The sequence below is a fragment of the Solea solea genome, chromosome 5 (genome assembly GCF_958295425.1).
Source record: "Solea solea chromosome 5, fSolSol10.1, whole genome shotgun sequence".
Classification (NCBI taxonomy): domain Eukaryota; kingdom Metazoa; phylum Chordata; class Actinopteri; order Pleuronectiformes; family Soleidae; genus Solea; species Solea solea.
The window spans coordinates 19,111,275-19,125,536 of NC_081138.1; the positions used below are offsets into that span (position 1 = coordinate 19,111,275).

General features: G+C 39.1%; 1 protein-coding gene and 1 non-coding gene across 2 annotated transcripts; both read left to right on the forward strand.

Moving 5' to 3' along the window:
• The first annotated feature begins 3,710 nt into the window (after positions 1-3,710).
• Positions 3,711-12,652, forward strand: dnaja2a (DnaJ heat shock protein family (Hsp40) member A2a). Its single transcript, XM_058630028.1, has 9 exons — positions 3,711-3,871; positions 5,094-5,153; positions 5,625-5,848; positions 6,026-6,106; positions 6,249-6,382; positions 6,467-6,663; positions 8,514-8,658; positions 9,721-9,848; positions 11,488-12,652. Exons 1-9 carry the CDS (start codon positions 3,794-3,796, stop codon positions 11,674-11,676), a joined length of 1,236 nt encoding a protein of 411 aa, XP_058486011.1. The 5' UTR covers positions 3,711-3,793; the 3' UTR covers positions 11,677-12,652.
• Positions 12,653-13,472: 820 nt separating this feature from the next.
• On the forward strand, positions 13,473-13,546 carry trnat-agu (transfer RNA threonine (anticodon AGU)). Its single transcript has one exon. It is a non-coding gene; the product is annotated as a tRNA-Thr (tRNA).
• The last annotated feature ends 716 nt before the right edge of the window (positions 13,547-14,262 follow it).

Sequence of the window (14,262 nt, forward strand, 5' to 3'; positions counted from 1 at the left end):
CACGAGGAGAGATATCACCAACATTCAGAGGAAACAACCTACAGACAGACGTCACTTTTTATTTACTGATAAATTAACTGTGGCAATCCCCCAAGGTTTAGGTCCCATGCTACATGTTACCACTCAGTAATCATCAGGAGGCATGACATGTCTCCTGATGACGTTACCGAGTGGTAACATGTAACAGGCGGTCTTCGAGGCAACAGTGATCAAGAAAATGATACATGAAGATATAATAGCTGTCACTCTTCATTTTTAAGAGCAACAACTGTCTTTGTAAATATCTTTATAGAATATTTGACCTTTTTTAATTTAAATGTGGGTTTACACCAAATAGACAGGTTTACATCAAATAAACCCTAATTTAAGTTTAACAGTTTAAGTGGAGTTTTCGTGAATGCAAGTCAGGTACAGTGTGTAAAATTCAGCAATATTTATTGGTGAAGTTGCCTGTTGCAGCTGAGTATCCCTCACCACCCTTCCCTTCTAAATAAGAATCTATGAAGCCTTCAGTTAGCATCAAAGGTAAGAATTCATTTGTCCATTGTGGCCTGTTCAGTCCAAAATGGCAGGCTCATTCAGTGGTAATGAAAAACAACACTCAGGTGGAAAATTAAGTGTAATTATTTTTAATTTTTTCCAAATGAAAATAATTTCACCTGCATTTTACACAATGGACCTTAATTTTATTTAGATTTTATTCCTTTTATTCAAGACATAGGCTTTGAATTTCACAATAATTGTTAGTCAGCCAAATTTTATTTGATTAAACAAAATGAATATGGAACAATACATACAGTAAATAGATTTATGTGTAAATGTTGTGTATGCCTCAGTCACTGGAGATAGGAGAACCTGGATTATTGTGGTACTGGGGAGTCTGATGGCTAATGATGGCATGGAAGAGCCTGTGAGTAATGTGAGGCATGTGATTGGATGAGTGTGTGGCTGAACATGCCCCTGAGCGGCCTCTGCTCAGCAGAGAGAGGATATTGGGGCGTTGTCTGTGACATCTTTCAGCTTCCCTCTCATCCTCAACACCGTCCACTTCCATCCCCACCACAACCTTCCTCTCCACGCTTACAAGGTTTGTTAGCACCACAATCAAAAATACCAGCTTCTCATTACACTGCAGTGTCTGCAGACTGCTTGAATAGCTCTGTAAAATATAAAATATCTAAACCTCATTAGAGTGCACAGCCTGCTCTTCTGATCTGTTTCTATAGAGAGCCACCATTTTGTCTGTCTGTAGCACCAAATCATAACATACATTATCTCAAGGTACATGTAAGTGTCCAAATATTCAATTAACAACCAATGGTTTGTTTTATTTTGAAGCAAGTCAAGTCACTTCAGCAGCTCCTTGTATGCAGTGCAACCCATAAAACACCTCGCACCACCTTCAGGTGAGAACAGGTCATGAATTAGTTCTGAAAAACAGCACTATTTTGAAATGAAAAACGAACACAGAGTACTCCCTTCCCCTTCCTACAACAGCAGTGGCTTGTGGGCAGTGTTGATCTGAAGGTCTCTGCTCTCCTTGTCATCTGTGACCCAGCTGACACTGGGACATGTTCTTGAGCCAAACCAGAGGTCAGCAGAATAAAAAAAAACAATAAATATGGCAACAGCACAGTTTCTTGGGATGCAAAACTGTTGCCGACACAAGTCTGCAAAGCAACCAGGGAGCCTGACATACTACAATGTTATGGAATATTAAAGTCATCTGCAGTCCAGGAGGTGTGGTCCCATTCCACTTTGTAGCTTCTCTAGATGTGTGCAGTATAAGCTGTGTGAAGCAGGTAGACCATGGCATCCTCCACAGCAATATCAGTGTGGTATTAAATAAAAATGGGACAGTACCTGTATCTGGAGTATCTGTCATTTTAGATCATTTATGAACACCTTTGTGCTGAGTCATTTCAAAGACACAATTCTCCAACTGTGTAACATATATTAAACGGCCCAAAAACATAACTCAGCTAAAATGCTTTTGCTGCTTTCTGTTTACATGTTTACAGCCTGTGCATAGTGAAGCATGTGCTATATAGGATTTATGGATTGTGACAGATTTTACATTTTTATCTGTCCGATATCCAATCCAGTCATTTTGACCAGTATCGGGCCGATACTGAGCTCCAGGACCTGAAAAGCTGCAACCTTTCAGATGTCTACATAACATGTTATATTAGACACAAAGAGGAGGCCCTTGGTTCTGCGCTGGTGAGTAGAAACCTCTCATCCTCATGTCTCCTCTGCTTCTGACCGTTTCATGCCTTTGGTTAACAGTCCTTACACCTCTCTGCAGCTAATTTATATACACATTTGATGATATTGTATGCTCCTTGCCAATGGTACAGGTTTGATTTGGCAAAGGTTTTTACAATTGGGGATAATTAGTATTTTAGTATCAAACACACAGTTGTACATAAATACATACATAGATATGAATGAATGAACAAATATGAAAATGTCATTCTTCATGTATTTATTCTTATATGTCTTTTAATGGTCTATGTCTGTAGTTCTACATTTATTGATAAAAGTGTAATGTTTTTGTCCTTTATACCCTTGGTTCTCAAATTGTGACACATGTACTACCAGTGGTACGCAAGCTACCTCTGGTGGTACTTAGGGAAAATCAGAAATACTGTTCTAGAGTATGTGATCGGAGTGAAGCTGAGGAATTTTGACTGGAGTGAGTAGAAAATTAAACAAATAACAAAAATAATAATAATAAATAGTAATAATTAGAGTCTGTTTATCTCTCGTGCCATCTTAATCTAATTTCACAATACCAGTGCATGTAGTATATGAGAGGAAGAGGAGGATGATGATGAGATAGCAGATTATATGGGAATAAATCTGCCTCCTGTGAAAAGTATGTAGCTGACTTTGCTCAGTTTATTTACACTGTATTTCAATGTTGGTGATAATGTTTTTTATTGATAGCTCAATATTTTCTCTGATGGTAAAGTTTGAGAACCACTGCTTTACACCATGCATGTTGTGACTAGATTAGTAAAATTAATACACACAATTAAAAAGTAAATTCATATGAATTCATGAATACACATGAAAAGAAAAATAAATACAGTTTGCACTGAAAAGGATGATTTTTGTCATTTTACATTCCATTTTTTATTTTTAATAAAATAATTATTTAATAAAATAATTATTTTTATTATTTGTTTCTGTATTTCTACATTTATACTAGTGTTTTTGTCCTTCATACCATACATGTATAAGTGTCATGCCAAAATATCAATACAGCAATTAATAAAAATGTAAAATAAATAAAATGTGCATTGAAAGGGACATGAACAGAAGCAAACCCAGACACAGCCCATCATGAAACCTAAAAGCTTCTGAATCACCCACAGCCACATGCACAAACAAACCAATAAAAAACAAAACAGCCATCAAAGTCACTCACCATTAAATTTTATTTGCAAAGCAGGGAGAAAAACGTCATCAGGTGTAGTAATGCATGTTAATGTGATGTTTTTAATCCGTTAAATACTCGGTGATTGACTTTACGTATACGATGCCCTCTGAAATTAATCACGCAGTATATGTTGCAATTTGGTGTTTGTTCCTTAATATAAGGAATAAATTGCTGTTTGGGGGGCGGGGGTGTGTGACATGCCACATTCCTGCAGCCTGGGGGCAGCAGCAGAAACGAGCGCCGAAGTTCCCGGAAACGAAGACACGAGGCGAACAAAACATTTTGCACCGGCTCCTCTTTGTCCACCCACCTTACCGCTGAAGCAACATCATCTACGGCAGCACCATGGCGAATGTTGACGATACCAAACTGTATGACATCCTCGGAGTCTCCACTTCCGCAACTGAAAATGAGCTGAAAAAGGTAAGTACACTTGAAAGGCGCGTGTAGTTTGTAAATGTTCACATTGCTACGATCAGGAAGTGCGTTGCTGTGGGAAAGCTAGCTCAAACGAGCCGCTAACCGGCTAACACCGTAAGCTAACCAGTCGCGATGGTCGTATGACAACGCGGCTCAAACATGTCATACTTATCGGTTTAGTTCAATATTGTGGTGGTTTAATATCATTTGGCCTGAATCTCTCTTAATGATCTGGGGTGGTGGTGTTTTTATCATGGGTGACGTCAACCGAGATGAGAGCCCGTACGAGTTTAAAAGTTTGACCCCACGTTAGCTAAGCTAACGTGTTTGCCGAAGTGTTAGCTAAACCCATCGAGGGTTGTGGGAATTGTTGGATTATGATGAAATTATGACTAGCTAGTCGACTCATAACACACCAATATAGAACGTGTAACAAATAAAGCAACGGTCGCATGGTATCGAAAACGAGAGTAATCTTAGAACATACATGTCGGTTAGCGTTAGCGAGTTAGTTCATCGTAATATTTAATTTATTCATGGCATCTTAATTTCATTCTCATGTAATCCATGACATTGGAGCAACAATGTCGAATTATTGAACCCATCTTTTTGATGTAACGAGAAATATTAAAACGGTTAAATCATAGACGTCGAGGCTAGCCTTTGCTAACATAAGCTAGCTGGTTAAACACGGCGTGTCATTCCAACCACCTGATTGAACAGTTTCTCTCCTGACTCCGAGGTTATACGGATTTTGTGATGATTAAGTACTCCCTCAATACGCGGAAAATATATTAACCCTTTAAGGTAACACCATGTTATCTAGTCACCGTCTGCTCGTCAACTCGTGTTTGCGAGAGACGCTAATTAGCTTAAGCACGTTTAGCCAGAACATGAGTCAATAACAAAGTCAGACATTTTGAAATGCCTTTTTTGACAGAGGGGGACATTCCGCATATAATGTTGATGTTTGACTGTTGATAGGGTTGGAAGCGAAATAACATTAAACCACTGGATCTAAATGTTATTTTTAAAAAACACGTTTCCATGCACAGTACCACTTTTATTAATGTATCTCTAATACCACTATTATGTGTTCTTCCAGAAGATGTCTTTGATGTCTTTATTTTGTTTGAATGGCGGTTGATGTCACTTGTCTACAGACCATGTAGCACCATAATTATAGTGATTTTAATTAATAAGGAATCATCTTGTACACTCATAGGCATACCGGAAACTGGCAAAAGAATACCATCCTGACAAGAACCCAAATGCTGGCGACAAGGTAAGAAGACATTTTCTTGATGTACTGCAGGTTATGGCCCTAAGGAAACACATTTAGAATTTGGTGGTGTCTGGGGTTGGGGGTTTTCTTTTAACACTTCTTTTAACATTTCTACCGAAGCTTAAAACAATTATGTAGGATGTTTACCCTAATTTAACAACTTCGGAGTCACTGTGGGGTCGTAAATATCTGTATTCCGAAACTGTAGGGTGAGCTCCATAGAGAAAAGGGAGAAATATGTGTTTCTTTACATACATTTCACCAGCCTTAAGGAGACTTTGATATGAAAAGAATGCGTATGCGTGTACTGCTGATGACAGACTGTGAAAAAATATTTTTGGTGACCATTTCAGTCCTCTTACAATCATGATTGATTTTAGTTTTGCAACTACCTTGATTTGCAGTTGTATTGTTCTTCCTCATTGCATGTTTGTTTTTTTGATTTTTATTTTATGTTCTCTCAAATTATAGTTTAAAGAAATCAGCTTCGCCTATGAGGTGTTGTCCAACCCTGAGAAGAGGGAACTTTATGATCGCTATGGAGAAAAAGGCTTGCGTGAAGGTGGTGGGGGTGGCCCAGGGATGGATGATATCTTCTCCCACATCTTTGGTGGTGGGCTCTTTGGCTTTTCTGGTGGGAGTCGTGCCAGAAATGGAGGTCGCAGGAGAGGAGAGGACATGGTCCATCCACTCAAGTAAGACCATGCTTGGACACAAACATGGGGATGAATTAATCATATTTTTTACTTTTTTGTCACTATTTATTTTTCACAATTAATCAAAGCACTCATCATGTTCAGAATATGCCACGTTTTATTAATTTCTTTGTCTTGTTTCACTTCAGTATGTTAACATCTCATGTTTTCCCCCAGGGTGTCACTGGAGGACTTTTACAATGGAAAAACAACTAAACTACAACTTAGCAAGAATGTTCTGTGTAGTGCTTGTAGTGGGTAAGTTGTGCAACCACTCTTGTGTTGTACTCCTCATTGATATCTGTCTAGGTAAAATAGTCTATCGAATGTCTTATGTTATGTTTATCCTTTTAGTTTTACTCAGTTTGTGTGTATTTATATGTTTTTTGTATGGATCCAGCCAAGGAGGGAAGACGGGTGCTGTACAAAAATGTACAACGTGTAGGGGGCGTGGTATGCGCATCATGATCAGACAGCTGGCGCCAGGGATGGTCCAGCAGATGCAGTCTGTCTGTACTGATTGTAATGGTGAAGGTAAGTGGCACCAATTGTGATCACCCATTTCTATCTTAAGTATCGTTTTCAGCGTGTCTTACTTTTTCCTCTTATTCCTCCCAGGTGAAGTTATCAGTGAGAAGGACCGCTGTAAAAAATGTGAGGGAAAGAAGGTCATCAAGGAAGTGAAGATTCTAGAGGTACATGTGGACAAAGGAATGAAGCACAACCAGAAAATTACCTTTGGAGGGGAAGCCGACCAGGCACCTGGTGTCGAGCCTGGGGATATAGTTCTGGTCTTGCAGGAGAAAGAGCATGAGGTTGGTTCGGAAACTTTCACAAAAATGTCACTGTATTCATCTTACACAGCCCCCTGTGTGCCCCTGAGCAATGTGTCATTCTGTCAGTAGTTTTCTTTTCAAATTAATATTCAGGGCACAAACCTTCTTATATCAAGTATTTTCCTCCTATATAATGGTGGCCTGCATTTCTAACCCAATTTCTACCACCTGTTTGCAACTTTTCACTACTTTCTTCAGAAACTAAAGTTGCTTTCTTAAGTAACACCAACATCAGTTATTTTATGTATATACTACACTAGTCACATGAATGTGGGTGCAGATGGGACATCTTGCGTTTCCAACAAAGTAGGCCAGGCAGTGGCTGTAGCAGAGATATAAACGCATGCGAAACTGAGCAAGGGGTTATGCGGACTAGGAAGGATGCTTACTGTATAGTTCCATGTACGTAGCTGCAGCGATGGCACAGCTGACTTTAAAGAATAAACAAATCTTGTTAAAATGTGAAAAAATACCAAACAGCTCAGATTTGTTCTGCTCCTGTGCAACACAAATGGATCCAAGAAGAGCCTTGTGTTCAGGCTAATGAATTTATGCTGGTACTTTTTCCATACATTTTAGGAAAAACAAGTGTGCTACGTTTTCTGGCAGGGTTACATAGTGATGAGCAATTTGTTAGCAGTCACATTCAGCTGGTGGTGCTGTCTTGAGTGCTGAGGAGCAGATTGTCTTGACAGTGCTCTTAGTGCTGTATAGATTTAGGAGTACCTCAGTGTGTGTCTGCCATGTTGAATATCGTCCAACCTATAATAACTAAGGCTTGATTTAAAAAAAAAAAAAAAAAAAAAGATCATTTGCATTTTGTAACTGAATGATGAAAATGGGTTATACAAAATGGGGGTAATTTTTTTTCTGGACAATCTAATTCTATACTTTTTTCTTTTTTTTTTAGTTTTCAAGCACCAGAGATTGTTATATGTAGTCTGTCAGTCTTGTGTAGTGTTTAGGGTGAATTATTACAGTCTACGTAGAAATAATGGGAACAGGAAGTCTGTGTACTCTAGAGTCTAAAAAAGTGTAACCAACTACTGTTTTGGCACGTGAAGTGTTCAGTGCCAAATTTCCTGTTGTCTGGAAGAACAAGCTCAACATGGTACCTGTCAGTATCAATTGAATTACCAGTCCCATGCTTGTGGGACATTTCTGGGTAGTGCTGCTGCGGGGATGAACTGAAATTAGTGGTAATATAACAGTTTTTATTTTTATTTTAAGTGTGTCTAGTGTCTACAAGTAGCAGTCCAATCTTTGTGGCACTGCATCTGCCCCTACAGATGATAGTTGTGCTTCCACAGAGGTGGAATGAGTGTAAGATTGCATGGTGATTTTGGCTGAACTGGAACAGCAGACTGAGCTGTAGCAATGCTCCTGGCATTTTGTCCCAGGAGGTTTGTCTTATCCTTGGAGTTTGAATATGTCACTGAAGGGTGGAGTCAAAGTAGGTTACTAGAGCTGGCAACAGCAATACACTTCACTTCAAATTGACTTTAAAGAATCACTGCTCTGGATGCACTACTCCCATGATTAATACATAGAAATTAAGTTTTACATATCAAGTTCTCATGGTGGTGGTGATCGAGTATTCTAATGAAATAATCACAACTTTTATGGTCTTGTTGGCCCCATATCCTGAGACTAATGTGCCAAATGCTGGGTTTTTTTCTCCAGCAGATTACATCATTTATTGTATCTATGAAAATCACTGACAAAATTATTATTTACATAAACAAGAAGTTCCATTTGGTCATATACAGTAATAAAAAATCGATCCACTAAGATGTTGAACCATTCTTTTCTCTTTTTCCAATTTTCAGACATTCCGACGAGATGGCAATGACCTACATATTACCCATAAGATTGGCCTGGTGGAGGCACTGTGCGGCTTCCAGTTCATGCTGAAACACTTAGACGGCAGACAGATTGTTGTGAAGTACCCTGCTGGCAAAGTAATTGAACCAGGTAAGACTCTTGTTCATGTAGGAGCCCGTTCAGATTTGACGTGATCATCTGTCCGGAGTGAGCTGAACACAGGGAGACGGGTAGTTTGGGGAAGGGGCCTCGTTTTTTGTTTTATTGGAAATAATAATTGTCACTGGACAAATTCTATTGACACAGATGAAATTAACAATGAGGGAAACTAAAGGGTAAATTAAATAATAGATTGAAGCTGAAATATGGAGTGGAATCCTAATTAACTTGTTAGTATTTGGTATTGGTAAAATACTGGTTCCTACTATTCCATTTTGGGGGACAATGTGCTGTGAAGAGGTCTATGTCATCAGTTTTTTTTTTTTTCAAGACATGCTTGAGCATTACATACACACGTTGTATGAGGTAAACACATCGACAGCTTTACGATTCAAATGCCAATGATCACAATTTGACAGACACGAAACAAAGTTGGTTTCAAGACACGAAAGTCTTGGAAACTGAAGTAGCCTTCTTACCCCTCCCTTTCTCTTGCAGTCTATGCTGTCTGTCACCTTCATCCTCATCACATTCACTCTTTCAGCTAATGAGGAAGTCATGGAGCTGGTTGGTCTGCGAGTCAGGTCTAGTGACATTGCCTGTAATGGTGTTTTTAGTCTGGGCAGAGACCTTGAAACAAGGCTTTTTGAAACATGACCATCTTAAAGACTCTACTCAGAGTCCCTGCTGAGTACTGAGCACAAAATGCACTTTGATCTGGAGCCAAAGTCAAGGACACACTACTGGAATTGATAAACGGGAAAAAGTCAAGTTCATGAACATCCTCAGTGAGCTGTAGAAAGACTCCCACACGACCCCCCTCCTTACTCTTTGGACCTAGGGCTGGGTGTACTGTGTACTGAGTGTTTGTTCACATCAGTCCACTGAACTGAACATTGTGTACAAGAAAATACCGGGATATATAGTTATATCACCGTTCAACAAAATATATCAGGATATGATTTTTGGTCTATCACCCAGTATTTGTTACTTGATACTGTATGGTTTAAATGGCAAGGAAACCTCTTGTTAAACATGTTGCATCTTTTCCAGGCTCCGTGAGGGTGGTGCGAGGAGAGGGCATGCCACAGTACCGCAACCCTTTTGAGAAAGGAGATCTGTTTATCAAGTTTGATGTCCAGTTCCCAGACAACAACTGGATCAGCCCTGAGAAACTTGCGGTAAGATATGTTACTTCATCAAGTTTTGGTTTTGGGATTTGAAGTGTGAACTGTGAAGTTGGACATTCAGAACAGATTCTTCTTCTTCTTCTTATTATTATTATTATAATCATTTGTGTTGCCTGTTATCTCATCCGTATCAGTGGCTTTACAAATTGGTGCAGTGAGGAAATTTTTTTTATTCCATGACAGCTTTGTCATTATGCAAATTGTCAGATTAGGAATATAGAAGAGGAGGTGGCCCTGTTACTTAATGTCTAGATTTTCATACAACCAATTTGTCATTCTCAAGAATGTCTTGAGTCTTGAAACTCATGTCTTAGTGCAGAGCATATGCACTAAACTTAATCAGAAAAGATTTTAAGAAATAATTTGGTAAAAAAAACATGGACACTTTTCAGTGGTTTTTGTGTCTAGTATTTTAAGGGCATTCTTAGTTTAGGGCCTGTCCACACACAGACGAGTGTCGCTGAATCTGTGTAGTTTTTTATGGTATTGGTGTGTCATCAGAAACAGCGTTTTTGGGAACCCCAAAACAGTTTTTTTTTTTTTTTATGGGACATGGCGAAAATGGAAAACAATGATGTCATAGTCCCTCTCTTTTGCACTTCCTTCACTGTCCTTATCTTTGTTGTTGCCATCCTTCTCTTTGGTTGGGTTTTGTTTGGTGGCGTTGCCAACTACTTTCAATGAAAAGTAACTAAAGCCAGCGTGAAAGGACTAAAAACAGTGAAACTGAATCATAAAATAGAGGAGGAAACAAACACACGGCTCTGACTCTGTGCTGTGTGTTCAGTGCTTAGCTCTCACTTTTTTTTGAAAAAGAAAAGTCACTATGTTGGTGTCACTGTGGTCTGTTTGCTTTATGATAACTGTGATTTTCAGTCTTATTTTCCTTTCTTTCCCCTGGCTTGGTTCATTCTGTCTCTGTTTCTGTGGTTGTAAACATTATAATGTGTATAATGTCTTCTCCATTTTTGGTGTAGCAGCATTACAGTGCAGTTTACAGGCCTGGCATATGTAGTACAGCATTTTGGGGGGTTTGGAATGGAGACATTTCCTCAAGCGATTCTGTGTTCGAGGGAAACGTTTTCAGAACGGCAAGCGGCGTTTCGTTCTGTTTCCGTGTGGATAGTGCCTCGGTCTTAATTGGTGATCAGGATGTATGTGAGTTTTGGACTCTAAAGACTATAGGACAGATTGAGATGGATGTTTCCCTGGCTCTAGTAATGCGAGAGTCTGTTTTAGAACAAATTATTTCAATAATATGCAGATTGAATTATACTAAAAGCAATCTTTATTTGCAAGTGTGTTTTATAATAACCTGATGCCATGATAGTGTTAAAGAGTCGGTAAACTGAAGGGAGTAACCTCACATGTTTCTCGGGATTTAAAATGCTACATTTATACCAATAATGCCAATCAGGGATTAGAGAGCACTCACAATGACTCTAATATTATAATTCTCCCCGATCAAGTTTGTCTCTTAAGAGTCGAGAGTTGTTCCAAGATAACCGCTGAATCTCATCTGTAGCAATGCACTCTTGGCCTAAAAGCCATCTGATGTTACTTCATGTTAAGGAAATGTATTGAGGTCATCTGTTTAAGCTGCATTGTGATGAATGGTCTTCATGCACAGGAGCTGGAGGACATGTTGCCCTCGCGGTCAGAGCAGCCCATCATCACCGCGGACATGGAGGAGGTCGACCTGCAGGATTATGACGTCAGCCAGAGTTCAACGTCAGGAAACCGCAGAGAGGCCTACAATGACAGCTCTGACGAAGAGGGCGGACACCATGGGCCGGGGGTACAGTGTGCCCACCAGTAATCTCATACTCTCTCTCTCTCTCTCTCGCTCTCATACAGACACGCGCACACAGACACACACATCCACAGACATGCACAAACATGACCCATATTATACTTGGAGAAAATGTATGAGTTGCAGAGTAAACAAGGAGGTAGTTTGGACTGGAAAGGCTTGGTAGGTTGTTGCGCACCGATCGGATAATTGCATTCAAACATGGCACCGGGATTATTGTTGTTGACTATGTTTTGATAATTTTGATCTTTGTGTGGGGGAACTCTCACTGGTTCAGCCAAAAACATTGGCACCTCAAATAGATATTGAGAGGTTTAACAGCAGCTTCACAAATGCATCAGGCAAAACAAATGGTTGCCCCGGTGACCACTGCCAGGTGTGACTATGATCTGGTGTTAAATGCTACTCTTTCACCTCACCACCCTTTTATTCCTCTTTCACCTCTCTTAAATCCATTCCCCTGTGCTAATGCAAACTCCAGATGGGTCAAAGAATGTTCTTGTTTTCTGAGTGTGTGACTTGCATTTTGTTTTCATAGTATTTACAATAATTAATTTAAAATATAACTAATGTGTATACACAGACAAAGCAGCCGAGCAATGTGACATTCTGATCCAGGAGATCGTTTATTCATGGACTTCATAGGATTTGTTTCTGATCTTTAAAGCTTTATTTTCCTTTGTAGGTTTTTACTTGTTTTCCTCTTTCTTAAAATTTTAATTCAAGCTGATGTTTGGTTATTGTGTATATCTTTGAACCGGTTGTCAGTAAGCTTCTTAAGCTGCTATAATGAAAGCTGTGTGATTTTTGAAAAAAATAAAAATCACATGTGAAATGACAAAAACATGTAGCCTGTATCTGTGCTGAAACCATGTGCATGTAAAAAGCTTTGGTTCTTGCACTTCTCAAACATCTGTCAATTAAAGCGGCACACTTCTGAAGAAAATGTCTATGAAGTTGTTGAATAAATTGTTCAAATATATCTTTGTGTGCTTCTCTGTTTTTCCTCATTCTCAATCTTAATGAGACTTTGAAGCCTTTTTCACTTTGAGGCCTCAAAGTGAAAATTGGAAAAGCCCCCTAGTGGATCTAATGCATAAATACACATGAATAATTTACTGATCCCAGTAACTTTTGCAATAAATACCAGCTACCAAAATACCACAATGTTAATTTTAAGTGTACTAATCTGAATTTTCATCATGAGTCACCTTTATAAATATGAATGCCCATTCTCAAGATGTTCAAATTATGCAAATAGTGGAGTTGGTTCTTGTAGAGGAAGATACTCAATACATAATTTATGAAATGAGAGTTGGATTTGTCATTGGACCCTTCAAAACACGTGTTTTTAACCGTATTCTGTCGGTAATATTAATTGCTCACCACACCATTTTGGTTATTCCTACATTCAAGGGTTATATTTGTACACTGGAAGGTATAAGTGAGGAGAACGTATCAATTTAATATGCATATAATGTCAAAATAACCTCTGCATATTTTGGGAGTGTGTAAGGAAATCAAAGAATACCCACGCACACGGAATCAACAGGCAAAGATAACACAGATATGCATAAACCGGGCTGCGAGGTAGCAGTGCTAGGTACGAGCGTCACCTGGTGGTCCCACGTAGGGTCGCGCAGTGTAATCTAGGACTTTATCTACCCACCTCTGGAAACCTGTCCGCGCCGGCGGGATCTCGACATTTTAACAGTAATTAACCGCAGACAATCCACTTACATGCGTGTGTTCCCTGTTAGGTACTGTGTATATAATAATTATTATCAACGTGTGGTGTCACCGGCGCCGTGGCTTAGTTGGTTAAAGCGCCTGTCTAGTAAACAGGAGATCCTGGGTTCGAATCCCAGCGGTGCCTTTTACATGAAACTTCTGTAGTTCCTGTTACATCTGGTCTGAAAAAACTGGTCTACACTTACAGTGACAAAGCAGACCCTCAATATAAAAAGCCATTCTGTATAGCGTATACGTTATTTAGTTTGTCAGAAAGATTTGCACTACAACTATTTGACCACATGAGAGCGCCACTAAACCAGTAAAAATAATGCAAGAAGCCGGTATACAGTGGATGGTGGAAAACTTTGAAGAACTCGTCCTTTTAAAAAACGTAAACAAGTAATATTTTTGTTAACTATACTCCACAGCAGTGTCTACAGATCATTATCCTGCTGTTCATCCCCTTCAGTCCAGGTATGACACTTAAACAAAGAACGATGTTTGGCAAGAATGATTCAGAGTGAGACCGGAAATTCACTTTTCAAAATAAGACACTTCACACTGGCAAACACACCATACACCATTGTTTTCTAAACTGAAGCAATACTTTTATTCCAGTACTGCTATTACTTGACAAAAGTCAAAGCTGACTACATTTTATAGTAATTCTTTGTAACATACAATACATTTAGGCAATTGCATCAGTGTATTAGGGCCCAACACAGTGTGAGTCTTGTTCTTCGCAAAGAATGACATAAAGACAGTGCTACTTTGGTTCTGGTGTGTGTAAAGAGGATGGTTTCAATTCAGAGGTCAAATTCACCATGACCAATATTTATAAAGGCAGCCCATGGCCAA